At 41.9% G+C, this 27,536-nt stretch overlaps 1 protein-coding gene across 9 annotated transcripts in view; it reads left to right on the top strand.

Annotated features, from left to right (window-relative positions):
• The window catches only part of TRIM9 (tripartite motif containing 9), a 111,072-nt gene that overhangs the window by 60,455 nt on the left and 23,081 nt on the right, over positions 1–27,536 (top strand). For 7 of the 9 annotated variants that reach the window (XM_058739036.1, XM_058739033.1, XM_058739031.1 and 4 more), the window contains exons 2-7: positions 1,672–1,767; positions 4,091–4,213; positions 15,873–15,983; positions 17,295–17,448; positions 25,433–25,590; positions 26,784–26,922. In XM_058739036.1, the coding sequence (XP_058595019.1) occupies positions 1,672–1,767; positions 4,091–4,213; positions 15,873–15,983; positions 17,295–17,448; positions 25,433–25,590; positions 26,784–26,922 (781 nt within the window). The remainder of the gene's footprint in view (positions 1–1,671; positions 1,768–4,090; positions 4,214–15,872; positions 15,984–17,294; positions 17,449–25,432; positions 25,591–26,783; positions 26,923–27,536) is intronic. The other 2 variants (XM_058739035.1, XM_058739028.1) reach the window with 1 other exon arrangement.

The following is a 27,536-nucleotide window of genomic DNA, read 5'->3' as shown; positions in this document are numbered from 1 at the left end:
AATGGCAAGATTTCATTCTTCTTTATGGCTGAGTAATATTCCATCGTGTATATATCTTCTATATATCTAGATATAGATATAGATATAGATATAGATATAGATATAGATATAGATATATCTCCTATATATCCTCTTTATCCATTCATCTATCAATGGACACTTGGGGTGCTTCCATATCTTGGTTATTTTCAATAATGCAGTAGACATAGGGGTACAGATATCTTTCAAATTAGTATTTTTGTATTCATTGGGTAAATACCCAGTAGTGGAATTATTGGATCATATGGTAAGGTGAAAGAGATTAAAAGTACACTTATGAGTACACTTGATGAGCACTGAGTAATGTATAGAACTGTTGAATCACTATATTGCACACCTGAAACTAATATAACACTGTATGTTAACTGTACTGGATTGAAGAGAAAAAAGAAAGAGAAACATTCATTAGACCAAGAGATACAATTTTAAGATTCTGCCCTTTTACTGAGAGGAGAGAGGGATGAAGCTTTGTGTTGGTAAGGAGAGTGGGCTTTAATCTTTAAAGAAGGTGTTGTGGGAAAGGAGTTTGTCTCTATAATCTACAGGTGAGATGAAAGGATATAGCAGAAGGAATTTTGCATTAAGTACAATGCTGAAAGTAATGGAAAATCCCAAACAGGAACTTAAGGAGTTAATTTTCCCCACAAACAAGAAGCCTAGTGGTAGGAGACTCAACTGTTGTTCAGCTGCTCAATGATGCCAATGGAGCCAGGCTCTTTCTTCTTCCACCCCTCCTCCTTACCATGTTGGCCTTCTCAGTGAGAGTCATAAGACATCTGCCATAAAGTCAGGAACAAAAAGGCAGAGGCTGTACCAGCCACATTGGTCTCATGTTAGCAGAAAAGCAAGAGCTTTCTCAGACCCCTCCTCACCCCCAGCCATCTTCCACTTGAGTCTCATCAATTAGTAGTATGTCCCATGGCCACCCCAGCAGACAGGGAGGCTGGGAAAGCCAGTGTTTACCTGGACACATGGCCCCCAGCAGAACTGCATTCCAGATGGACAGGACAGTGTGGAAAAGTAGGATGAGAGTCTTCCTTGGTTGAGGAATGGACAGGAGTTAGGGCAACAGGGCTGTATTTGGGAGAAGGAAGGTGACCTTGATGAAAAAAATGTGGTTGTGGGTTTTGTATGTGCCATTACACTGAAGTAGCCCCAGAGCATCATACCAGTGCTCTAACCCTTCCTTCCTTCCTTCATCCTGTTCTTGACTGTATTCTTCCTGCCCCAACGCCAGACCAATAGCACTTTGGCCTAAATAATTTTGATAATCATCATATCTCCTGACTCACTTTAGCTTTTAATTTTAAGTTAAATAAATTATTGCTGAATTAATTAACTAATTCATGAGATGTGGAATTTCCAGGCAGGTATCAGCTGGTGAGGGCCTTTGCAATGACCAGGAGCTTTCACTGCTTCAGAGGAGAAACTTCTCAGGAGCCTGTGGAAGGTGCCTGGATGCCATTAGTACCAGAATCCTCATATACAGATGTTGGCTAACTGCCCCAAGCTCTGAGAAGAGGAATCTGAGGGGCTTGAGAACTCTTGGGTCTTGGATCAAAACAACACCGTAAGACCTTGTTGCTACTTCCTGTGGTTACAGCTCCCTGGCTTCCTTCTTTATCTTTGCAGAGCCAGCTCTCCCAGGCGCTGAATGGACTGTCAGACAGGGCCAAAGAAGCCAAGGAGTTTCTGGTGCAGCTCCGCAACATGGTCCAACAGATCCAGGTATTGCCAGCACCTGAGACAGAAAGCAAACTCCGTGGGTTAAGATGTAGCTGTGTAGCAGGGAGTTTGTTTCTTCTACCTTAATGTGTTGTGGAGAAATTCCAATTATTCTCTTCTGCTCTGTCCCTTCTAATACAAACACACATACAGGCCAACTTCAAACACACCCCTTCTCGAGGTGGTTGTGTTTTGCCAACAAGCCAGCAACACAACCTAGTTTTCCAAATAGTTGCTACCTTTGGCACTAGGGTCCTAATTCTCCACTACTGCGTATTTAGAAAGAGGCCTCTTTGTGAATTCAGAGTCATTATTGTTGAGTTTTTAAAACTCTTCAGGTTCCCAAAACACCTTGCAATAATTATATCTTATCTGATGATAACAAACAGGTCACATTTTCTCTTTTTTCCTTCCTTCCTTCCTCCCTCCCTTCCTTTCCTTCCCTCCTGCCTTTCCTTCCTTCCTTCCTTCCTTCCTTCCTTCCTTCCTTCCTTCCTTCCTTCCTTCCTTCCTTCCTTCCTTCCTTCACTCTTTCCTTCCTTCCTGCCCATAGTAATGCTTCTTCTCTACTTAGATACTTAAGTGTTTTCCAACCATGACCCCCCTGGTAACTATAATTTCAGATTGCTTTGTTTGGACACAATGACCCAAAGATCAGCCAGCATTTGAGAGCTCATGAGCTCTCCACTATTGCTAAAGGGAGAAACCATAAACTGCATGAGATGCTTAGCTAGTGAACATCTACACTGTTTACTGTTCTTATGTTTTGAGGTTTGCCTCACAGAAATAACCTTCACTCTGGCCTCCAGTAAATTGGCTTTCCTAGTTAATATTTAACCCATGTCAAAGTAGAATGGTCTTTTTAAAGGTAAGCCAGGCTTTCAAAGCATCTTATATTGATTTCCTCACTCTTTTTTCCACGCATGTTCATGTTAAAACTTTTGATCCCCTGACAATCTAACAGTTGTACACTTTCTTCTGTTTTCCAGAACAACAGAGGTGATCGGTCAGTCCCTTCTTTGCTTTTGCCCTGCACCCCACCTCTTCATCAGAGCAAAGCTTTCCTTCTGCTCTAAATCAGAAACTGCAAGAGGGCTGCCCTCATCCTCCCAATATTACCCTGTGTGGGACATAGAGCCCTCTTAAATAACATTTTCCAGAGGACTTCTCTGAGTACTCAAAAACAATTGCCAGGAAAGCCAAAATTTAGCATGTAGAAGGCACTAGTCAAGCAATTACTAATATAACACATTACATGAAGAAGATCTTGCATTTAAAAAGTTCTCAAATGCCTATCAGTAGATCCTTATATTAAGAGACATAGTTCTTTATGACTTAGAGAATAAATTAAAATTTGATAGGCTAAGCTGTTCCTTCCTTGCCAGCCCCCTAGAGCTTACAGTTGACTCAGTTGGGTGCTATTTTTTCAATGCTATTCATGTATGTGTGAGTATTCATCTTTCATTTGCTATAAATTATAACTGTCTTTCAGATTATCACTTGACAATCAAAATTACATATGTGATTTACTGAAAGGACTATCATAATGAATGCTTATGATTTAGGGAGAGAATTGCTTGAAAGAAATGCTATAGCATGTACAGATTTAAATCAAGAAAATAGTTAGATCCAACATTCAATGTAAACATCACAGAGAAGCTATAATTCATTTAGAACATGGTTAGTGTTCCCTCACAAGCTATTGGTTCGTGGCTTGACTTTTAGGGCTGGGTAGAAGTCAAGCCAATTGTTCTTGACTGTCTATGTACATTAACTATTTGCTTTCCTTAATGAAAGCAGCAAGTACTTTTGCCCATGATTATTCTTGTAAAGTTCTATTATCATTGGATTATTGATTAATATTGAAGACCACTTCTGTCCTCTTTCTTCCCTCTTCTCTTGAATTTAATGATTCTTTAGCTCTCATGCCTCTACAATACCCCACCTGCTCAGGCAGCCAGCCTCTCTGAATGCCACCTTCCACCATACATAAGCAGACATCCGCCAGCCCTCAGAAAGATTCATGTTCAACTCCACAAACTGAAGCTTTATTTTATACAATATAATGTAAACTGTGGGTATGATTTCCTTTTGATAAATTTATTAAGTAATATTTATCCTTTTCAATTTAAAGTGAACACTATCACTGTAGAATGAAATGTATCCAGGTATTGAAACAACATGAAATGTGCATTGTGGACAGAGTTCCTTTTCATCTCCTTCAGCAGGGATTTGCACCCCACAAATGGTCAGGGGAGCTCTGTCTTCTCCTGCAGCCCAAGGAGACCGGGTGCTTTGCGGCTGAGAGATGTGCTTTCTCATGCAGGAGAACAGTGTGGAGTTCGAGGCTTGCCTGGTGGCCCAGTGTGATGCCCTCATTGATGCCCTCAACAGAAGGAAAGCCCAGCTGCTCGCACGTGTCAACAAGGAGCATGAGCACAAGCTGAAGGTGAGTGCTGCTCCATGGGGAGAGGAGAAAGCCAAGGAGACAGGCTCCCAGGGCCGGGATGGACAGGCTAGACGGGTGGGCCAGATGCCCACAGTCTTGGTGGCCAGTGGCCTGGAGAGCAAGGAGCAAGCATCCCTTCATTCCCCACAAACTCCCTCATTTACCTCAGTGATATTTATTGAGTGACTCCCCTGGGCCAAGAATTGCTCTGAGTGTAGGCACAATTAAATAAATAAAAATCACTGCCCTCATGAGGCTTATTTTGCACCAGAAGGGATAAACAGTAAGCAAGATAAGTAAGTAAAATACGCAGTATTTAGTTAAAAAAAAAAAAAAAAGCTAAGAAAAATAATAAGGATTAGGGGATGGAAGTCCTAGGAAAGGGGGTTGAAGTTTTAGACAAGGTGGCCAGAATGGCCATACAGAGGCAAAAGGTATTTTTGAAATGGGAATGGAAACCATGCTTTCCAGAAGACAAACAAGGTTTTTCTTAACTTCTGAAGTGAACTGTGTGACGGGACGGCTACACAGACTTTTGTCATCGCACAGTGGAGTTGATTGATTATGAATGTGGGCCCTATTGGCAAAAGGATTGGTCCTCCTGGAGACATCTGATACCCCATCCACTCCCTCACTGGAGCAGGGCAACAAGATGTGAGAGCAGGCTGGAGACATGGGAACAACCCTGCAGGAGGGAGCCCAGAAGTAGGCAGTCAGCAGAGGTCCACATGCATGGCCAGTAAGCCCCAGGGTAACTACCAGTGGGTAGAGGATATGAGGTGCACAATGTTGGCCTGACATTAGGGTAGAGGGAGAGGTAAGGTCTGACCACAGGCCCTTTGTTGGGGTTAGGCAGCCAACTTCAGGGAGCTCATGATGTGGGCAGCAGGCAATGGATACAACCTCACGGGAGCTCATGAATGGCCCTGTGAGCCTCAGATACCCCAGCAGGTTGGGAACAGGCTATAGTCCCTGAAGAATAGGGGAAGGCCCCATTGTTAAACTAATGGGATTCCAGTAGGAAAACCAAGGGAGAAATGAAGAAATAAGAGAGCACAGCTTGCAAGATTTGGGGCTCAAGCTTAGTGGCAGGGAAGCTTCATCAAACAGGGCCAGCACCCATTTCATGGGTACCAGAAACAAGGCAATAAACTAGTTGCCAACTAGGGCATGAGACCTGGGCAAGACCCGCAGCAAGACTGCAATGCTGAGCCCTGAGCAGCAGTCACCAACCTTCCAACTTTATGTCCCAGCCACACACCAGGACCCGGAGCCCCAGGGGGCTCAGCCAGAAGGCAGGGAGACAGGCAACAAGATAAAGAACAACCTCTCCCCAGGGAAGCTTAACAGTTTTCTCCAAAAGTAAGAAAACCCCAACTCCAGCTTCCTCCTCTAAGAGGCTCCCTCCTCCGCTGCCCACCTGCTGCAAAACATTTAGAGCCACACACCTGCTTCTTCCTGCCCCAAAGTCAGAGCAATAATGTGGCTGGAATATAAACCTTTCTCCCCTGCCTTTGTGGCTTGCCCAGGTGTCACTCTGAGAGGGCCTGTGGAACTCAATCAGGCAGGCGACAGAGCTGGGGTAACAAAGTCCAGAAAGAGCCCTTGAGGGCTCTGCCCTGTGATGAAGTCTGCTGGCCTGACTTCCTGGGTGCTGTATCAGGGCCATGTCTCTCCACATGTTCCTGATGAGGGAGCAGCAGTGCAATCTTATCAAGGAGAGGTACTGTAGATTCCTTGATAAAGAAAATTGTGTGCCTTGAAGTTAAATCTGAACCAGGAAGGAGTTTGGAAAGAAAAGTGCACAGGGCTCTAATGTTCAGAGAGCCTCAGCCTGTTGGCTTAGACAGTGAAGCGAGGCTGGCAATTATAGCCCTGCTTCCAGAGATGCCATTGCTGTTTCTTGGTGGTGGCTCTTACTGGAAAACCCTCTTAGGTTCATCTTAGAATGCACTCAAACCTGATTCCGTCACCTGCTCTGACATTACTAAATGATTGTTGCTATTGCCCTTCATGTAACACTCTTCAGAAACCCAGAACTTTTATTATTATGGTGGAACTCAGAATACCACTTGAACCACCTAGAGCCACCTAAAATAAAACCACAGCTATCTTCAGGAAATGAGCTGGACAGCTGGATTTTCTCTCTAAATAGTAGACCAACCGTTTTAGTAGGTAGCCACCAGATTTTAACTTGTTCTCAGTGGAAATCTCTTTTTTAAGACATTTCAGACACTTTCTTGGTATCTTTAAGCAGAACGCAGTGAACCATTTGTGATAAACCACATAGTGACTGTAGCCGCAACTCCAGGTTTTCTGCGTGGGAGAGACAAAAGGGCAGTGACCTGGAAAGAAAAGGGAATCAAGGATTGAGAAAGCATCACTTCTCCATGTCAAACGGTAGCAGAGGGGCGTGAAAGCCCCCCCAGGTGCCTCTGCTCAGTGCTGCCTCTGCTGTAGGGGACTGTGCGAAAATCAGTTAATGGAGGGACTGCAGAGGAACCTGGTGACCTGCCCCAGCAGGGCACAGCGGTGTGCCCGGGGACACTGAGCAGCAGCAGCTGCCTGCTCGCATTCCACCCTGCCCTGGGCGGTGTTCCCTGCCCCTGATCCCATAGGGCCACAGAACCAGGAGACAGGTGGCTGGCTGTCCCCCACGGCAGGAAAGCTGTTCTGTCTTCTGTCTCGAGCGATTTGTTTCTCTGCTGTTGCCAGTGGATTGTATGTCACTGCTTCTAAAAACAGCCAGCAGGGCCGACGCCGTGACTACTGATGCAGCCTCCAATTTCCCTCCCTCTGCTTTTCTCCCTCCTGCCTTTCCCCTTTCTTGTCATTTCTGTTGCTCCTCAGATTTGTGAGAAAAGACTGGCCTTTATAGACATTGCTTGCCAAGCACAGTACTTCTTTCTGTCTTTGTTGGCTAACCCATCACTCATAGTCCGGCAAGGATAATCTTATGGTCTTCCGCTTCCCTTTGGCAGAGTTCTCTAGGGGCCCTGCTTTTTGCTGACAAAGAGGAGAGTTGTGTGTGTATTTTTCTGGCAACTTTCTCTCCTTGAGCAATCCAAAAGGCTAAGGATGCTGGAAAGTGAGTGTGTATAAAGACAGTCTTTATAATCTCCTCATGCCCCTCTCTGAAAGCACTGATTGCTTGAGCAGATTGAATAGTTCTGGTTCTGAGGCAAGCTGGCGCTGAGAGGTAAAGAGCCCAGATTCTGTGTCACAGAGAATGGGGTGTGAGGACACACTTTCTCACTTACTAGATCTCTAACTGTGGGCAAGCCTGTGGCTCAGTTTCTTTCACCTGTGTGTACAATCGGGCCAGAAGCAGTCATCACATCATAGGAAATTGCCAAGCACGTTAGCACAGTCCTCAATAAATATTAGCTATTACTGTTGTTATCATTGAGAGAGAATGCCTGGAAACCTGGTATCACTTAGTAAGTACACTGAAGAAGTTCTCCAAGGGACTGGCTTTCCATAATACTAGAGAATGTGGTGTAGAATTAGTCTATACACAGGCGTGATTGTCTCTGGACCTAGGAAAGTGACTTGAGACATATGTATGCAGCTGTGACTGTATTTTAGGAATATTGTTTCTTAATACTATTCTTTGGTTTGGAAAAAAAAAAAAACACTGGGAGCCACATATCTATTTTCAGGATGTGGTGAACTAATGAAATGTCAGAAAGCTACTGACAGGGGAAAATTGCTTTTGAGCTTCCAAGGGATATTACTAACTCATGTTTTTGAGACTACTTGGGTGATATCCCCACAATAAGCACGGTAAACCGGAACCCCTGGGTGTCTTGTTCAAACTACATGTTTTTTGTTGTTGTTGTTGTTGTTGTTGACAAAATGTGAGCAGGGGAGGGACAGAGAGAGGGAGACACAGAATCCGAAGTGGGCTCTAGGCTCTGAGCTGTCAGCACAGAGCCCGACATGGGGCTCGAAACCATGAACCAGAAGATCATGACCTGAGCTAAAGTCAGACACTCAACTGACTGAGCCACTCAGGTGCCACATGAACTATATGTTTTGTTAACATCCTTTCTGGGCCTTCTTGACCTGAATAGGACCTTAGAGTATCCTCACCATCTGCGATCCTCACAGGGAATTTGTGACAACACTGAAGTGTGCCATTAATGAGATCTGTGCTTTTCTCGGGAAACTGACAATGTCATTTTTCTTTTGGTAGGCCCAAAGAAATATCAGAGAATTATTTTTATTTATGTAACACTCAGAATTTGAAGTAATTCCACAATGATCTTAAATACATACTTGCTCCAGTATTTTAGAGTAAATTCATATGTGTGCGAAACAAAGTGACAGGTTTCTTCTTGGTCACCTTTCAATTCTAAGATTCTTGGGAAGAAAAAAAGTTATAGTTATTCAAAAATATCCCCCCAAAAATCTAGGCTTTAATTTCCATGTGTGGCCGGTAAATGAACGTACCAACAAAATCATGGAGCGAGTGTGCTGAGGGATAACGATAAAGTGTACTGTTTTTACAGCAGCCAACACATCCCAATTGTAACTATACACAGGTTTGATTTTGAATCCAAGTGTACTGTTGGATCTTGTTAGAATCATTCTCATTATGGTGACAATTATCTCGGTTGTTATTTACCATGTATTGCGTATCATGTTCCCATTATGTTTATTAAAAAATTATACAGTCATATCATTAAGAGTACACATTTACACTAGGGATATTACCGGCTTGTCAAATTGCTTACTTAAGCTATTTGCCATTGTCTTAAAACAAACAAGTAACCCTTGATTTAGATTGGGGTGGGGGATGGGGAAGAAAGAGAGGGAGGGAGGGTGGAAGACAGACCTATCCAAGCCCACAAAATTTTGTTTAAATAATCAGATATGATTTAATGGGCTACAGACTTTACTAGAAAGAAAAATCAGGGTGCCTGGATGGCTTAGTTAGTTAAGTGTCCACCTTTGGCTTAGGTCATGGTCTCATGGTTCGTGAGTTCGAGCCCCGCATCGGTCTCTGTGCTGACAGCTCAGAGCCTGGAGCTTGCTTCAGATTCTGTGTCTCCCTCTCTCTTTCTCTCTCTCTGCCCCTCTCCTGCTCATGTTCACTCTGTCTCTCTTTCTCTTTCTCTCTCTCTCAAAAATAAACATTAAAAAAAATTTTAATAAAAATAAAAGAGAAAGAAAAAGCAACAAATTTAACCCAATAATCAGCACAATCCCAGTAAAACTACTGGCAACAAGTTCTGTTAAGTCCATTACAGTCAAGACATTTGGAAAGATCAGGCACACCAAAACACTTGAAACCTTTGGCTGCCATTAGGGGTCCAACCCTAAAATTTTAATCACAATCATTTTTTATTATAAGCCTATCATTAAGGGGGAATTCATTTGGCAAATTCTGTGATCCTCTGCTTCCTACCACGTAGGAGCAGAAGTCACAGAGGGACAATACAGAACAGAGTGCCCAGGGTGCCCATGGAATCACCGGGCGCCACACACACAGCTGGAGCTCACCAAAGCTACGGGACATACTTCTGAACACCCCGTACCCGCTTTGGCAACGTCCATGAAGGGCAGTCACAGATCTTTGACGCCCTTTGCCTGAACCCAGACATGAGTGACATTCCTTACCTCCAGAGGGCACTAAACACATACTTTGAAGATGGCAATCTAGTGAATCTCCCTGAGCCTCACAGCCTAGGAAACACCACATTGTACGCATCACTTCCACCGCGGGCAAGCATAAATAGTGTCCTCCTGTGTGGATGGGTCCGCACCACCATGCTTCTGTCTCCAAATGACTTGTGTTTCCTCACTAACTTCTCTGTACAAGGATGTAGTATTCTACACACTAAGAGCATGCTTTCTTTGCATATTCCACCCAACGTTTATTGATGAGGCTATTGGTGACATTTACATTTCTGGAATGGAAAGTTCAGTCTTGCTGTTAAAATCTCAAGCGTTTCTCAAAAGAGGTACATGTCTTACTCATTTGATAGGGCTAACTGATCCTTTTCTTGATGAAAAACTCAAAGCCTCAAGAACCTGTCTTTGAAATGATTAGTTGCCAATGTGGGTAATTAATAACACTCGTACAGAAGAGTGGTACCAAGAGAAAGGGGAAATATTTGCCTCTAACCATGTGGGAGAATGGTGGCATGTGAGAAATTTAAAAAGCTCCCCCTTAATTTAAATGCCTCTAAGTGTCACTGAATATAGTGATAATATAGAAGATAAAATTCTACCCTAGGGGGAGAAAAAGAGAATTCATTATTTTATTAGCTGAACCTCGTGGCCAAAGCACTTCACCTGTAACTCACAAATGAGTCAATTCCAGGCATTAGTTAGTCATCTTGCTTCAGGAATGATGGTGCATATAGAAATTTCCTCCACTGACCAAAAGGACCTGTGAAGAATACATTTTTCAAGCTTGCATCTTGAAAGTACTTGTACCTTACATTAAAAAAAAAGAGGTTACTTTATACTTGGGGGAAACTGTTTTAAACTGTGATGGGAAGGGATATATTTAAGAACAAATTTCTTAAAATAGGAGAGAGAATGTTAGTGTTGACTTAGACTAAAAATTCATTAGTGGTATCTCTCCAGACTCCAGGACGAACAAAAATACTATGAGCGAAAGTATTTATTAAAAATAAGAAAGAAAGAACAAGAAAGAAAGAAAGAAAGAAAGAAAGAAAGAAAGAAAGAAAGAAAGAAAGAAAGAAAGAAAAAGAATTTTAAAGAGCCGTATGCAAGATGGGAGAGGTGAACAGAGGTAGAGAAAGGGTATCGAGGTCAAATTGGATAAAATAAGGAAATTCACCCTAATTGGCTTCAGTTCTTGCTGCTGGTTGTGTTACCTGAGCTGAGTGGAGGGAGGAGATTGGTCTACTAGAGATGGGATGGAAAAATGTAGTTGTAGATAGAACAAAATCTTACACTTATATACTGTATAAGCTTTTGTGGATTGCTCTATGCTACCAAAAAAGTTCAAGCATTCAGAGGGAATGCTCAATTCCCCCTTTCCAAAGTGTCAGTGACATATCTTGACCCAAGGAATGACCTTCATAAATTTGCCACTTAGCAAAGTAAAGCTGTTCAAGCAAGCAATAAGACTTGCCATCCCGAACAGATGGGGACTGCTAATAAAATGGTGAAAGCCTTCTCTGAAACCATGAACTAAAGATTACTCATTGTCCCAGAGCTAGTTTAGGCTTTACTGCAGATGAAAGCAGGAAGATTGTTTCCCAGTCCCTATTTGTGTCATTCCTGTCACTTGCACATTTCCTTCCTGAGAAAAGGAACTCTTAACTCCGGCCAGCAGCAAACACGTTGCCAACGGTTTCTCCGGAGCATCCAAGCAACTGCACAGAAATGTGGAACCCAAAGAAAAAGTGACACGGCCTCACTTCCTAGGGATTGTTTTCCATACAAAAATATAATGTAAAATAAATAATAATGGTAAATAGTAGAAATAACACAGAGTGAAGAAGGTAACAAGAGAGCTGATAAAGACACGCAATTGAAGAAAAAATATTTATACTCTTAAAAGATCTAACTATTTGGCTAATTTCCATAAGATGGAAAATCTTGCCAAATTAATTCAAAAACTAGACGTCTATTACAACACATCCAAAAGTACCGCCTCTGGGAAACCTGAAGTTTAATTTTGAGTAGTGAATTTTTAAATAATTTTTTTATGTTTATTTTTAAGAGAGAGAGAGAGAGGATGCAAGCAGGAAAGGGGCAGAGAGAGAGGGAGACACAGAATCCGAACGAAGCAGGCTCCAGGCTCTGAGCTGTCAGCCCAGAGCCCAACGCAGCCACAAGCGATGAGATCATGACCTGAGCCAAAGTTGGATGCTTAACTGACTGAGCCACCCAGGTGCCCCAAGCAGTGATTTTTATCACTGGCTACTGTGACCATTGTGAAGTGGTTGATTAACAGGTAAAATGATGGACCCAAATCCATTGTTGCAACAGTGGGAGTTGAGAGCCAGGAGCTCAGGAATAGTGAGTCCTTCCAAGAAGCTTGAACCATGGAAGACAGGAGCAAATGGCAAATGGCAATGGCAAACCCCCACTGAAACTCACCAACTCTTTGGCACTGCAACAATGAAGTTTCCTAAGAGTAGTCAGAGAGACCCAACGCTCAGCTCCTTTGGCATCAAATAAATCTTACTTGAGAAGAAATTTGTAGAAGCAAACATAGAATTTTATGAGGCCTGATTAATGTATTTATTTCAGCTTTTCAGTCATAAAATTATCATTGATCTGAATGCTCTGGAAAGTAAATACAACAATTCAAGTCTATTTTGCTTCAAAAGCTAACTCGCTTTGGGTTACAATGCCCAGACCTAATCCGTGCTTGTTATTCAGACTGGAGCACCAGTCACTTCTGCACAGTCCTAGGACAGATGCCATTTGGTTAGTGAATGATGACTGCTGAGGTTTCTGCTAGCTAGAGCCGTTGATGCACTGGCTACCAAAATATAACACCATTTTCTGAGAACAATTTAGTTAAGCCTATTATAGCAGAGAGAAGTAGCAGATTAGCTTTAGGTCACCTGTCCTGCATTTTTTGTTTCACTTATGCGTGAGGTTTTCTCCCCACTAAGGAGTAGAAATTTAACCTTCTGTTAAAAAGGTTAAACTTTCCGTTTAAAAAATAAAATAAAATAATTTCCATCCCTTGAGCAGAATACTAGATGCCAGAAGAAAATAAGTCAACCAGTGAATTTTAAATTTGATCTCCCTTCTACCTGTCAAAATCAGTCTTCACATCAAAGTTGGTTTCTTTCGCCAATTCTGATAAGGAGATTTTTAAATCCTACATTTTATTTTTTGTTTTTCTTTTACTAAAATTTAAAAAGTGATAACAAATCATCTGTCAAAAAATTAGGAGATTCCATAGAGCCAAAACAATCGTGTAAAAGGAAAAACTTGGAGTTCTCACACTTCCTGTTTACGTAACTTACAGCAAAGCTACAAAATTCCAAACAGTGTAGTATGGCATGGAAACAAACATATAGGCCACTGGAATTGAATAAAGAGCCCAGAAATAAACCTACACATATATGGTAAAATGATTTTTGACAAGGGTTCCAAGACCATTCAATGGGGAAAGGGCAGATTTACAACAAATGACACTGGGAAAATTGGCTATCCACATGCAAAAGAATGAAGTCGGGCCATTACCTAACACCGTATACAAAAATTAACTCAAATTGGATCAAAGACTTAAATGTAAGAAGTAAAACTATAAAACTCTTAAGTGGAAACACGGGGCAAATGCTTCACAATGCTGGATTTGGCAATGATTTCTTGGGTATTGCACCAGAGGCACAGGCAACAAAGGAAAAGGTAGACAAAAATGTATAAATTTTGTGCATCAGAAGACAATAACAACAACAAAACCAAAAATAGAATTATCATGTGATCCAGAAATTTCACTTCAGGCTATCTACCCAAAAGCAGTGAAACGGGGACTTCCACAGATACTTACACAGCCATATTCATAACAGCTTTATTTACAATAGCCAAAAGGTGGAAGCAACCCCAATGTCCATCAACAGATGAATGGATAAACAAAATGTGGTGTAAACCTGCAATGGAATATTATTCAGTCTTACAAAGAAGGAAATTTTGACACCAGCTACAACATGGGGAAACCTTGAAGACATCATGCTAAGTGAAACAAGCCAGTCATAGAAGAACAAATATTGTATGATATTATATTATCTGAGAGTCCTAGAGTAGTCAAATCCATAGGCACAGAAAGTAGAATGGTGGTTTCCAGGGGCCAGGGGGGAGGGGAGAATGGAGAGTTATTGTTTAATGAGTACAAAATTTTAGTTTGGAAAAATAAAAAAGTTCTGGAGATAGACGGTGATGATAGTTGCACAACAATATGAATGTATTGAGTACAATATGAATGCCATATAATTATCCAATTAAAAATAAATAAAATGGTAAATTTTATGTTATATATGTTTCATCACACACAAAAAAATTAGAAACAAAGACCAGCAATAATAAATGGATGAATTGTCAAAAAATTAGGAATTTAGGGACACGTGGGTGGCTCAGTTGGTTGAACGTCCAACTCTTGATTTCAGCTCAGGTCAAGATCTCACGGTTGGTGGGACTGTGCCCTGCATGGGCTCTGCACCAACAGCCCAGAGCCTGCTTGGGATTCTCTCTCTCTCTCTTCATCTCTCTCTGCCCTTCCCCTGCTCGCACGTGCATGCCTGCGTGTGCTCTCTCTCTCAATCTCAAAATAAATAAATGAACTTTTTAAAAATTAGGAGGAATTTAAATGTCCAAAAATAGAGGAACAGGAATGATTAAATAAATTATGATAACCCACTCAGTGGGATATTTATGTAGCCAGTAACATTTATTGATGGTGGCAACATGTAAAATGACTATGGTATAGTGTTAAGTGGGAAGGAGGTAAAATTGTCACATATTACGATTGCAACTATACATATATCTAGCTCAAGGATAAAACCTGAAAGGAAATATCAAAATCCTTTAAAAATCTTCAGTAGAGTGATGAGATGATTGCCTTTTGGTCTAGTTTCCAATTGCTTTTGAAAGTAAATGAAACATCCTTTAATGGAAGGTGTATAATCAAAACTAAAAAGAAGGAACAAAGAAAAAGGTTTTCAATAATTAATATTAAAACTCCTTTTAGTTATTATTTGTAAAAATCCAGAAGGCTGGATATTTCTGAGGCTTTTGCAAAGTAGTATAAATATCGAGGATGTAAGCAATTGAGGTTCCTAGAAAACTCTTGTTCAACTCTAGCTTCAGAAACCACTTCAGGATTTGGGTCACTGAGCAGAGGACACAGAAAATGAACATCTTTGAAGAAAGAAACTTTTCAAGGACTGTCATGTGTTTGACACTGGGCAAAGACAACTTCCCAGAGGCAGAAACTGCATGTTCAGAGAGAGGCCTTTCTAGGTTAAACCAGACTCACAGCATGGTAAATAGAGAGCCTTTAAAACTGCTTTCCCAAATGAGGCAGTGATTGCTTCTAAGTAGGTTATTCTCAAAACTTAATTCTGCATCCGTCTTTCTCTGGCTTACTTGTGGTTATTAGCTCATTGTCTTTCAGCAAGTTTCACCTTTAACCTCACCCCACCACCCCCTCAGGAAAAAGAATCAGAATGAGAAGGAACTGGTTCGGATGGTGACATCTGCTCTTTAGAAGAGACAGGCACAGGGTGGGAGCAGGTGGGTGACTGTTCCCAGAACAGAAGCTGCAGCCACACCTCGGGTTACGCAGCTCCTCTGTAGACTCCCAGCGACCTCCCACTTAGAACAGCTCACAGTATCAGCTTCCCAGGAGACGGAAAGAAGGGGGGATTAGGAAGACGTCCCTTCGGGCACCAGAGTAACCAGCTTCCTGGGCTTCCACCATCTGCATGCCTTTCTGATGGGTCCTGTTGTTACCAGTCCCTGTAATAAAAGCATTTATACAATCTGTCTTCTGGAGCCATTGTCCACAGCAGACACTGCCACAAAATATTCTCATACATTTATTCCATTCCATGATGCTCTTGGAATATGGTTTGAAGAAGCTTTCTAACGTCCCAGTTTGCTTCTTTTTTACCCTCTGCCATTTTGGACCACTCTGTTCTCTCATCAACCCTAGGTGGTTCGAGATCAGATCTCTCACTGCACAGTGAAATTGCGCCAGACCACAGGTCTCATGGAGTACTGCTTGGAGGTCATTAAGGAAAATGATCCCAGTGGCTTTTTACAGGTGAGTGCCAGCTAGTTTCTACTTCAGATTCTCAATGTCCCATGAGACTGAGTCTCCGATGCCAGGGTGGACTCCTAACAGCCCTTGGAGAGCAAGGATCCCCTCCACAATGAAACCCACCTTCAGACTGCCATGCGTATATGGGTGCCGGCAAAACTCCATTGACTTGTTGGAAGCCTTGGCCCCCATGTGCTACAAGATTGAGCAGCGCGTGGGCTTTTTAAAATTGTTTTTGCTCATGTTTAATCTTGAAAATGTAATTCCCTTTAAGTTCCCCCCAAAGCAGAGCTACTGACTTGCCTAAGAATTGAGTCCCTTTCCACTAATTCCTTGGACAATTTGGTCAGCTAGAAATGTCTAAATATGCAAGGCTTCTACCTTCTTGACAGTTCCTACTGGCCAGTTATTCAGTGATTTCCTAAATAAAGTGAAGGTTTTTCATTGCTTAGATTTCTCATGATTTCTTCAGTATTGTTTTAATGAGATGTGCTGATGTCAGCTGAATTTTACTTAAGTTTTGATCGTAATGATTAAGGGACCTTTTATTAAGGAATACATAGATTATCCTTCCGACTCACATTCTGTCAAACTGGCCAAGAATGACAGAGGGAGATTAAATACAAGAAGTGGAAGAGGTCTCTATCAAAGAATAAAGTGATACAGTCAGATGATCTGCTTTAAAGTGTAAGAAATTCCACTTTACAGATTACCATATGCAGCCTCTCTACTATTTTATAAAACTCATTTCTGGAGCACCTGGGTGGTTCAGTCGGTTGAGACTTCGGCTTGAGTTTGTGGGTTTGAGCCCCACATTGGGCTCTGTGCTGGTGTTGCAGGGCCTGCTTGGGATTCTCTCTCTCTCTCTCTCTCTCTCTCCCCCTTCCCCACTTTCTCAAAATAATTATTTCTTATTTCTCAAAATAAATAAATAAACTTAAAAAAAACCCTCATTTCCAAGTTTTGACAGGAAACCCACACCTCCTCTTAGAAACTTAGGGTTGTTGGTGCTAGTAGGATTAATTGATCACCAACATATTATGATCAGTTATAAATAGCATGAGCATATATCCAGGGTTGTCTATTAGAGCAATTAACAGCTGCCAATTATTTCTAGTGGCCCCCTCTGACTCACAGAAGGACCCAGATTTGCATGGGTCACTCTTATCAGAAGAGACTCCTCACTGCCTACACGGAGACAGGAAGGGTATGAGTCCCAAAGTGGTTTGGTAAAGCTCCCAGAGAGTGGAGGAGCAGCGTTCTGTGTCCAGTGTGGTGTTATATTTCTTAGGCTGTGGTCTTTGATGTGATTAGATTTCTGACGCCCTCATAAGGAGAGTCCACCTGACTGAGGATCAGTGGGGGAAAGGCACGCTCACTCCCAGGATGACCACGGACTTCGACCTGAGTCTGGACAACAGCCCTCTGCTGCAATCCATTCACCAACTCGACTTCGTGCAGATGAAAGGTATGTGCCTGCATCTCCCTAAACAGAGCAACATCCCGGGTGGATACTGGTGCTTGAAGCAGGATCAAGGCTTTGTGCCAGATTGCTGCAAAAAAAAAAAAAAAAAAAAAAAAAGGCAGCTGCCAGGTTTATGAATCACCTAAGGGGTGAGGAAGTAAACACACACACTTCTGGTTAATGGTACAGAAATCTAGAGTGGCTCCTATCTTATCACATAAAGGAAATATATGGTTGTAGCAGTGGGACCTAACTCTCAGAAAGTCAGATAAATTCAGATAAACTCAATGCTTGCCTCTTTGAGAGTCTTAGAAATTTCACAAGCCTAATATCAGGGGATCGCTGACGTTAAAAAGATAAGGAGATAGAGACAGCATCACTGTACATAAATAAAATCTTGTTACAGAAAGTAACCCAGTTACTGAATCAAGGCAGTTGAGAATTGAAGTGACTGCCTCCACGTGGATAGGTAGTGAGCAAATGGCTGAGCATGAAATCAGTGGGACTTTGAGAGGATCCCAGTTGGCTTGCCAAAACTGATCAGGAAAATGCAAGCCTGGTTACCGAAGGAAAATGAAAATTTGAGACAAGTTTTAACTTTTTAAACTTGCTGGCTTATGTGATAGAGGGATATGCAAGATCTCTCTGAGATTTTTTTGGGTGGCTGAGGGGAAATGCAAGTACCTAAAATTACTCTTACAAAGAAAAATAAAAAGCCAACCATGCAACAATATTTTTATGGCTGTGTAGGTAATATCCATTTGGACAATATTCTGACTTCTTTTTAACTTTCATTTTGCACTATTTATACATTCACAAGAATATGCAAAACTAGTAAGGAGAGGTCCAGTATACCCTTAGCCCCCTTTCCACCAATGGTTCCATCTTGCATAACTAGCATATCAAAACCAGGAAGTTAATATTGGTACAGTGTATATGTATGACTGTGCCATTTTGTCACATGTGAAGATTCATATAACCACCACTGCAGTCAAGATACAGAACCACTGTATCACCACAAAGATCTCATGCTACCCCATTATCACCATACAGTCATACCCATGCCCCTCCCCTCTGTCACCTCCAATCCCTGGATTCTTCTGTTCTTCATCTCTGTAATTTTGTCGTTTTCTAATATTTTTTAAAACTGAAGAAATGTATTTGCTCTCTGCTTTTCCTAATTTAAGCATCCACATAATAAAGGACTTAGAATCCAGCACTTAAAAATTTTCATTTTTTTAAGAAAAATCTACATACTTCCTTTTATTAGACAGAAAACCGTCTAACCCAGCAAGTTTTAAGGCTATATGCTTGTGGCTCCCATCATGCAGCTAAACTCACCCCTGTACCTTGTACAAGTACCTCTCTCATCCCTTTAATAGATTTTTGCTCTTTTATTTTCAGTTTTCTCACTTTTTGTTTAATATGTATGGCTTTGGGATGGTGCCTTCATTAATTTTTGGAGGAAGTACTATAAAGATTGTAAATAAAAGCACTTTGGTGCAGTAATAAAAATGTTTAGCCTTTGCCAACTGCTTACCAAACCAAATAAGTGCTTCACGTGAATTAACTCAGTTTATTCTCACAGCCCTAGTATGTAGCTGAGGAAACTGAGGCACAGGAAGACTGGATAACTTGCCTGAATTCACACAGCTGGGAGTGACAGGGCAGAGATTCAAAACTAGGGAGTGAGGTTCCGGAACCTCACTTGTCCTCATTATAACACAACTTCCAGTTTGTGTTATAATGTTATTGTGTAATGAACTGGCTTCTTCAAGGAATAACTGAATTGCTCTCTTAAATTTCAGAAATTTAATTTTTTGTTACAGCGAGTCTTTCTTACTGTTTAAATTTTTTTTCTTTCACACCCACATGGTGACCTGTGAAATACAGCCATCGGAGTAATATAGGGAGTCCCGGGTAAATCCCCCTCAATCAGCCTCTCTCTGTACCCAGTTCTCCCAATAAGGTAAAATCATTAAAAGTTATGTCACAAAACAGCTCAGGGGAGAAAATATGTCCCAAAGGGCAAGGGAAGGGCTTTTGGTGGAAGCGGAAAAAAAAAATGAACCAACCCAATTAGCCTTGGTGATGGAACAGGTAGAGGGTAAAAGCCTCAGGGCTTTCAAATGCTTTCATTGCCTGACTGAGCCCTCTCCTCCCCCATTTGCTGTCCTTCTGAATCACGCCCATCTGCCCAGAGTGGAGTCCAGGCCAGTTGGCAGGATGGGAACAATTGTGTTGGAGTGAACAGGCCCTTCATCTGGTATGGGAACTGCAGATTCGTGTGGTGTGTGTCACAGACCACATTCCTAAAGCAACGTCACTCAGCCATGTAAAGCTGCCTACAGAAATATGCGTGAACGTGGCTGTGTGCACGCTCCACTAAAGTCTGTACACACGGCAGAGAATACCAAGCACTGTAAAGACCAAAACGCAGAACACAATCACAGCAAAAATTCACCTGGAATGCAAAATTATCCCAAACAGTTATTTCTGAAGTTCATATAACAGGCCATTTGGCATGAGACTGGATTATTCCATTTTCCTTTTCTTTTTAACACTTCCTATTAATTTAATTTACTTCTGATTAGTGTCCTTCTACAGAGCTCATTTATATGCTTTGCTTTGTGCTCATTAAGTTAATTAATTCAGTGAGAGCCAAGTCCTCTATAGACTCTAAATAATTTTTACCTGTCAGATGTCTTTGATGGAAAGAAAAAGCCAAAAGGTCATGAGGCAACAGATCTTAGCTAGCTATAGTTAAAACTACTCCTACCGGCCTTTTTGAGATCTGTCAACATACACAACTGTGCCCAGTGTAGTGTTAGACATTTTTTTCCCTTAGGCTCTTCTTGGTCAGTTTAATAAACTGCACTTTCACAGCTTGTCAGTAAAAATATCTCAAGAAACTGTACCCCAGAATCCATGCACAAATGGCCAAAATTTAAATAGCATTGAGAATGGTGCTAAAGTAATCTGACCATTGATACAGTACGTGTACTTACTAATATGTTTTCTAATAGTACTAAGTGGATTACAGTAGAAAGTTAAAAGATCTTCAAAGCTACTTAAAATATGCATTTAAACTTATGACTCAAACTGACAACAAAAATATCTGTTTATTCCTTGACTAAAAATGTTAGCATCTCTCTGGTTTTGAGATTTCATCTCAGATGCCTTTTTGTCCCTTGATATCCAAGATAGGTGTGTTGCTGGTTTTTAAATGTTTCTAGTTAGGCCAGCAACTATTCAGCAAGAATGCACTGCCTAAAATTATTCTCGTAGCCAAGGATTTAACTGATCTGCTCTTTCTTATTCTACATCGCCCTCAAGCAATTGAAATCTAAGTGGAGGGGCTCCTGGGTGACTCAGTTGGTTGAGCTTCCGACTTCAGCTCAGGTCATGATCTCACAGTCTGTGGGTTCGAGCCCTGCATCGGGCTCTGTGCTGACAGCTCAGAGCCTGGAGCCTGCTCCACAGTCTGTGTCTCCCTCTCTCTCTGACCCTCCCCCGTTCATGCTCTGTCTCTCTCTGTCTCAAAAATAAATAAACATTAAAAGAAAGAAAGAAAGAAAGAAAGAAAGAAAGAAAGAAAGAAAGAAAGAAAGAAAGAAAGAAAGAAAGAAAGAAAGAAATCTAAGTGGAGAATGCCAGAACCTTCTTTATTCAAACATCTCCAGAAAAATATTAGCCCAGAATTGTTTTAAGTGTACAAGGTATCCCAAGGTTCATGAGTCAGTACTAAAATGAAATGCCAGCATGTTCATTCTGAACCAGGATAACACAGTGACCTAATGTTTTCCAAGCCTTTTTAGCACTTAGAGCGATGGCTGCTAATCCCTTAAGTGCCTCTTCTCACCTAGGAACACATTTGTCTTCATTAACTCATGTTGAATGTAAAAGCCTTGATTATGCACCAAGGTCATGGGCAGGGTCAGTGTGATGTGAACAGACCCTCTTATAAATCATGGAAAAAGAGCACCTAGAGGTTTGTTTGGTGGGGATAGGGTTGAGCACACATGCTGACTCACATGTAATTTGTTCATGCATGTGATCTGTTCATGGTTTGGAGGCCTGAAATGCTTGTCCTCAAAACCTACATTCACATTTCTCTTTAACAGTGTACGAATGAGAGCTTTGCAGAAATGGTTTGTTGTCCCTCTAAAGTCTGTATTTTACTCAGATGCCACTCGTATAGTTCAGCTACCGTAAAAAGGAGTGACAGTCCACCAAGGACATTCAGACAAGATGATTCAGTAGACTTGCATTCCCAACCACTGTAGCTCTTATGGGGAAATATTTTCCTTTTCTTTCTTTCTTTCTTTCTTTTTTTCTTTCTTTCTTTCTTTCTTTCTTTCTTTCTTTCTTTCTTTCTTTCTTTCTTTCCTTTCTTTCTTCCTTCCTTCCTTCCTTCCTTCCTTCCTTCCTTCCTTCCTTCCTTTCTTTCCTTCTTTGTTTCTTTCTTTCTGCAATTTTTTCAAGTATAGTTGACACACAATGTTACATTAGTTTCAGATGAACAACATAGACATTTGACCAATGATACATTATGCTATGTATGGTGAAATATTTCCTTAATTATACCAGCAAGTCTTGGGGAACTTTCTCATGGATGTTACAGGAAGCAAAAAGAGACATTCCTCCTGGAATTAGGCTGGGGACTTCCCTGTAGTACACTATTACTACACACCGGTGTAGTGCAATTTAAACATAAAGCCCCTGGAGCCAGTCTGCTTGGCTTCAAATCCTGGCTTTCCCACTTAGGTAGGAGCCATGAAAACTTTCTGTGTTTCAGTTTCCTCTTCTACACAATAGACATAATAATGGTACCCATTACTGTCGGGGTGCTGTGAAAATTACACGAGTGACTACATGGAAAGCCTCTCACCACACTTTCGGGCATTCAGTAAGTGCTCGAAAAGCAGCCCCTGCCATTATTTTTCATGTCCAGTGCGGGAGGCCATATGTCCTCACATGTCCTCATCACAGTCCTATGACCTTTCACAGAGGAATTCTGCCTAGTTGTGAGTGTTCACAATCTGAAGGATCTGGAAAAAAAAAAATGATTATAAAAAAAAAAAAGTAAGCTATAATCTGAACCAGAATGGCTATTTGAAAACTTTAAGAAGACACTGTTGCAGAATTTCATTTTGAGCCCAGGCTCAAGGAGGTCCCCTTCAAGGAGGTCAGTAAGAACAGCTGTTCCTTGTAACTAAGAAGAGAATTTTTAGCCAGAGACTTCGTTTTATGGTTAACAAAAATGCTAAGCACTAGTCTTCTGATCAGGGCAAGGGAAACTAGTTCTTTAGGAAAAACATAAACATCCAAGAATGATCATGAAAGTGTTAAGATTGAGATGGCTACAGCAGCCCAGTGACGCAGTTTTAATAAAATAAAACTTTTCTTAGAGTTCAGCCCAGGAACCGTGATGCTATCCATTTCCAAAACACAAATAATAAGTTAATTTGAAAATACTTTGGATTCTTATAGACCATTTGTTTTATACCTAATAAAGTGAAATAGGGTAATATAACACCCACTATAAAATCTGTTTTGCTAAAATGTCAGCCTTAGTCTTTACTAATGAGGCTGTAATTTTGTCACATTTGCCTTTTATAGGCAACATCACTTTGGAGTAAATAAGGAAACAGAAAAAATAATTTGAAGCACATCGAGAAATAGATTTAGACATGCAAATGTTTCTGTGGTCCTTCATTTTCCTCTCTCTCTCTCCTCCCTCTCCCTCCCTCCCTCCTTCTCTTCCTCAGCTTGATCTTTTGTGTGCTTATTTGTTTAAATCTGGTTAAAATTTGATCCTCAGCTTGATCTTTTGTGTGCTTATTTGTTTAAATCTTGTTAAAATTTATTAAAATCTAAAGATTAGTGACTGGTTAGACTTTTTATTATCTTTCTGGTCTTTTAAAGTGTATCCGCTGAGGATTACAAATGAAGTTCCCATGTTTTAATTACACGTGACACCATGTGTTTCAATTAATCTGTTAATTATACCTATGCCTATACAAGGAAATCTGAGTTTCTTATCAGAGACATTGCAAGCATTTGCATGATTCAAGTTGAAACCATCTTGTGATGTTACTCTTTGATTTGAAAATTGATGAAATGTAAGCTGCCTGAAACATGAACAAAGGGAAAATGAAGACTGATAAGGCAGCTAAGGAAATAAAGAAAGTCCAAGGAATTATTTTATGGTAGGCGCTGATTAATGAGGATAACTGACAGCAAATATCCCTGGGGAGAATCATTCCATGTCTTTAGAAGCCCTTTGAAGAACAGGTTGCTCAAACTTATTATAATCTACTCCACTGTTAATATGTTAAAATTTATTGTTTTTATAAACAAAAACCTTTTAATGACAAAGTAGCTCCCTAATACATGATAACCTAAAGCTAGCCCTCCAATTACAACTGTTAGGTGATGCCTGTTTATATGTAGATGATCATGAGGAGTTACATCTTTTCTCTCCTCCCCTTCCCATCCAGTCCTGTAGTCTATGTCTTGAACAAGGCAATGAATTCATTTCCTCTCCTCCATTTCCAGATGTTCTGGGACCTCCGAGGCTGCAGAAGCCACTGGTCTCTCCTAAGACCAACCGAACTCCATGCCATTGAAACCTGAAACGTGATTTCCCTTCCTAAACTCACCACCTCCATTAACTGCTCATAATTTTGGTTTAATTATGTTTGACCTAGTCACTCAGGCATGGTTTTATTGTATCACAGTCTTTTCTTACGTATAATTGACCTGCCTCACCTTCCCATTTCTTGTGTTATGGTCACTGCCTGTGTTTTCTAGGTTGTCTACCATAGAACCTGCTTCTTAAACTGCTATTAAATAAGCCATCTTTTTGGTTGAGGTGATGGCAGGGAGCATGTAACTCAATGTGTGACACAGAGTCCAATCTTGGTACAGCATACCAGGTGCTGTACAATTAACATTTGTTCGCTTAAGTGTCCCTGGGTGTGGTCCAAACTGTTCCCTCCTATTGTTAAAGTGCTTTAAAGATTAATGTTTTGTTGCTGAAAAATATTTGAAGCAGTTCATAAAAACATTGTTTCCAAATACATATACTGAGTTTATATATTAGGAACTGGGATTATGTGTTACCTAACATTTCCACGTCTTTGTGTCTGAAGCCTCAACCACTCTGCAGTTTTAAGTAATAGAAAAGACTCTCGGCTCAAAATGGGGACAGGGGCATGTTGTGACTAGTAATACTGTGGCAGATTCTCACAAAGTCACGAGGACACCTTGACCCTCCCCTGCCAGGCCCCTTCTGCTCCCATACTACTCTCCAGGCTCACAGTTGGCGGTTCTACGCCCGCGGAAAGAGTGAACTTGAGCTAGCGTAGCTACCTTGAAAGAATGAGGTCAAGTTCCTCAGAAGTTTCGAAATGGCAAAAATCACTGTTTTTGTGTCACTTGGCACCAAATTTTCAAAAGCCAGTGTTATAACTACTTAATGCACACAAGACTTGAGTAGAATCACTGGTTTAAAAACAAAAAGAAAGGATAGAACCTTAGAAGGACAATGGTTTCAGAGCTACTGCTCAGAAGGCAGTTCCAAGTTTATAAACTGGGGGGTCAAGGCACAGAATAAATTTTATGATAAAATTTTCAGCCATGTTGTGAGTTAAATAGACTTTAGCGGTCTGGACTGGAAACCCATCCCCCATGTAAAACGTGTCCCTTGGGGATGATGTCTTCAGTCCTCAAGGGGGCGAGAACAGAGCAGTTGTCTCCCCTCCAGTTAAGGTAGGAAGCCCCACCACCAGCTTGGGAGAAGGCAGCACGGCAGCTCAGGAACCATCCCCACTCCTGGAGACTCCGGAAGGGATCCAGTTCAGGTCGTCCCTGGGCCAGCTACTTAGTGGAGCCACGTGTTGATCAGGGGGATGTTAACATTCTGAGACACCGAAATGTTTGCAGCTCAACAGAAACCAGGGTCACACTAATTTCTGTTTAGCTTCCTCTCCAGTCCCAGCAACCCCCATCCTGCAGCTGGAGGAGTGTTGCACTCACAACAACAGCGCCACACTGTCCTGGAAACAGCCACCTCTGTCCACGGTGCCTGCCGAAGGCTACATTCTGGAGCTGGATGACGGCAACGGTGGTCAGTTTCGGGTAAGCAGAGAACCTGCTACTTGTCAACCAAGGCCACTGACCACCTCAGAGAGCCCACCATGGGGTCTCAGGCCAAGCTTCCCCATGTCTCCTAGAGCCAGACCATCCCGGCAGAGCCTGCCTGCCCTTCAACTGAGGCTTGTGTTCTCCTTGAACCATTAAAGATGGATGATGGAGTCTCTGAGTAGAAACTGCCCTACGCTTCTTCAGAGAAAGCGGATGCAGTGCTGTAAGCTCTGGGGTCAGACTGCGTGCACCCATATCCGGACTCCACCATTTAGCTGTGTGACTGCCCATTTCTCGCCTCGTTGAGCCCTCGGGACCCCCTCATTTGGAAAATGAGGATAATATTAACATGTACCTTATGCATTTTTGTTAAGAGTCAATTAGACAACCCGTATGCAATTCTCAGCATGCCAGGATCCCCAACCCCAATCGTGTTAGTATCCCACCAGACAGTCGTCATTTTAAGGCTGTGCTTGGAATACAAATTATTTTTACTCATTACATCAGCATAATGTTGCAAAGCATACAGCTAAAGAGGGAGGCACATGCCTAACCTATGCTAAAGATGCATTATGCTACAATTTATTTTAAGCCTTTGAAATGTCATTCTTCCTCCAGCCCCTGTTTCCTCCCCCTTCCCTCTGTACCACGATAAAACCAATATTCCTGTGACTTTGAGGGTAGTCTTTGTGACAGTTTCTGAAATTACCAGTGGAGTTATAAACATAGCAGAGACCACCCTCATGTTTTCAAACCAGTTTTTAAAAATCTCACGGAAGGATAAAGAGCTCGGTAGGTATAACATATTTATAAACGCCAAGTTAATAATAGTATGCATAATGCTAACTAAAGCACCCAGTTTTAATTTTTTAAGCCCTAGCCACTAGTAAGTGGCATTCATTAAGGTGTGAGGCCCATGCTAAATGTAAGGCACTGTGTCAATTTGCACACATGACCTCCATATATGCTCATATAGCAACCTCATAAAGTGGGCATTACTGTCCCCGTTTTACAGATGAGGAAACTGAGACGAAACGAGGTCAATTAAATGGCTTAGGATCTCACAGGATTTGAACCAGATCAGGCTGACACTAAAATGCCTGCTCCTAACCTCTGAGCGACAGTGCCTCCCCAACCCCTCACGGGAGATGGCGTTAAACGGTGGCCTGTTATTTGTTGACCCTCAGGAAGTGTATGTTGGAAAGGAGACGATGTGCACCGTGGACGGTCTTCACTTCAACAGCACATACAACGCTCGCATCAAGGCCTTCAACAAAACAGGAGTCAGCCAGTACAGCAAGACCCTGGTCCTCCAAACGTCTGAGGGTAAGGCCCTTCAGCAGTATCCCTCAGAGCGAGAACTTCGAGGCATCTAAAATGGCTGGCAAGCCCGGAGGTAACCCCACCACTGCCCACATTCTCAAGTGTTTCCATGACTTGCTCTGCATTCTGGCACAAGGCCGCTGTTCCTCTCCTGCCGTTAGAGAGCCCATGGTATGTGGATGTGATCAAACCAAAGAGTCCACAGCAGCAGTTCAAATGGCCTGGGGCGTCGGCTTCCTTTGATAACATTCTAAATAAGCTGCAGTTGAAGAAGCTGAAAAATGAAGGCCTGAATGTCCCCCCCGGTGTGTGACACAAATGTATCTAGGCTCTAGGGCAGGCTCCCATTCTCCACGATACACATCACTTGCCAGTTTTGCCCAGATGATTCTAAATTGCTTTGTAGTGCTTGCTTGTTTCTGAGGGTGGGACCGAGGTTCTTTCCAGCTGTGGATTTGTGTGACTGAACATGTTTCCAGTGGGTGTGGGTGCTAGAGCTGTTCAGAGAGGGCCTGTTGGCCACTCCTGGCTTCCCCAGCACGGACTGCTTCCATCTCACCCAAAGCCGAGGCCGGCGGCGCCTGGACTGAGGCTTCCTGTGGGCACCAAACAGGAAG

Source organism: Neofelis nebulosa, chromosome 7 (genome assembly GCF_028018385.1).
Source record: "Neofelis nebulosa isolate mNeoNeb1 chromosome 7, mNeoNeb1.pri, whole genome shotgun sequence".
NCBI lineage: Eukaryota > Metazoa > Chordata > Mammalia > Carnivora > Felidae > Neofelis > Neofelis nebulosa.
Note: the sequence above shows the minus strand (reverse complement) of the source record. Positions and strands in the feature narration are given on the sequence as shown.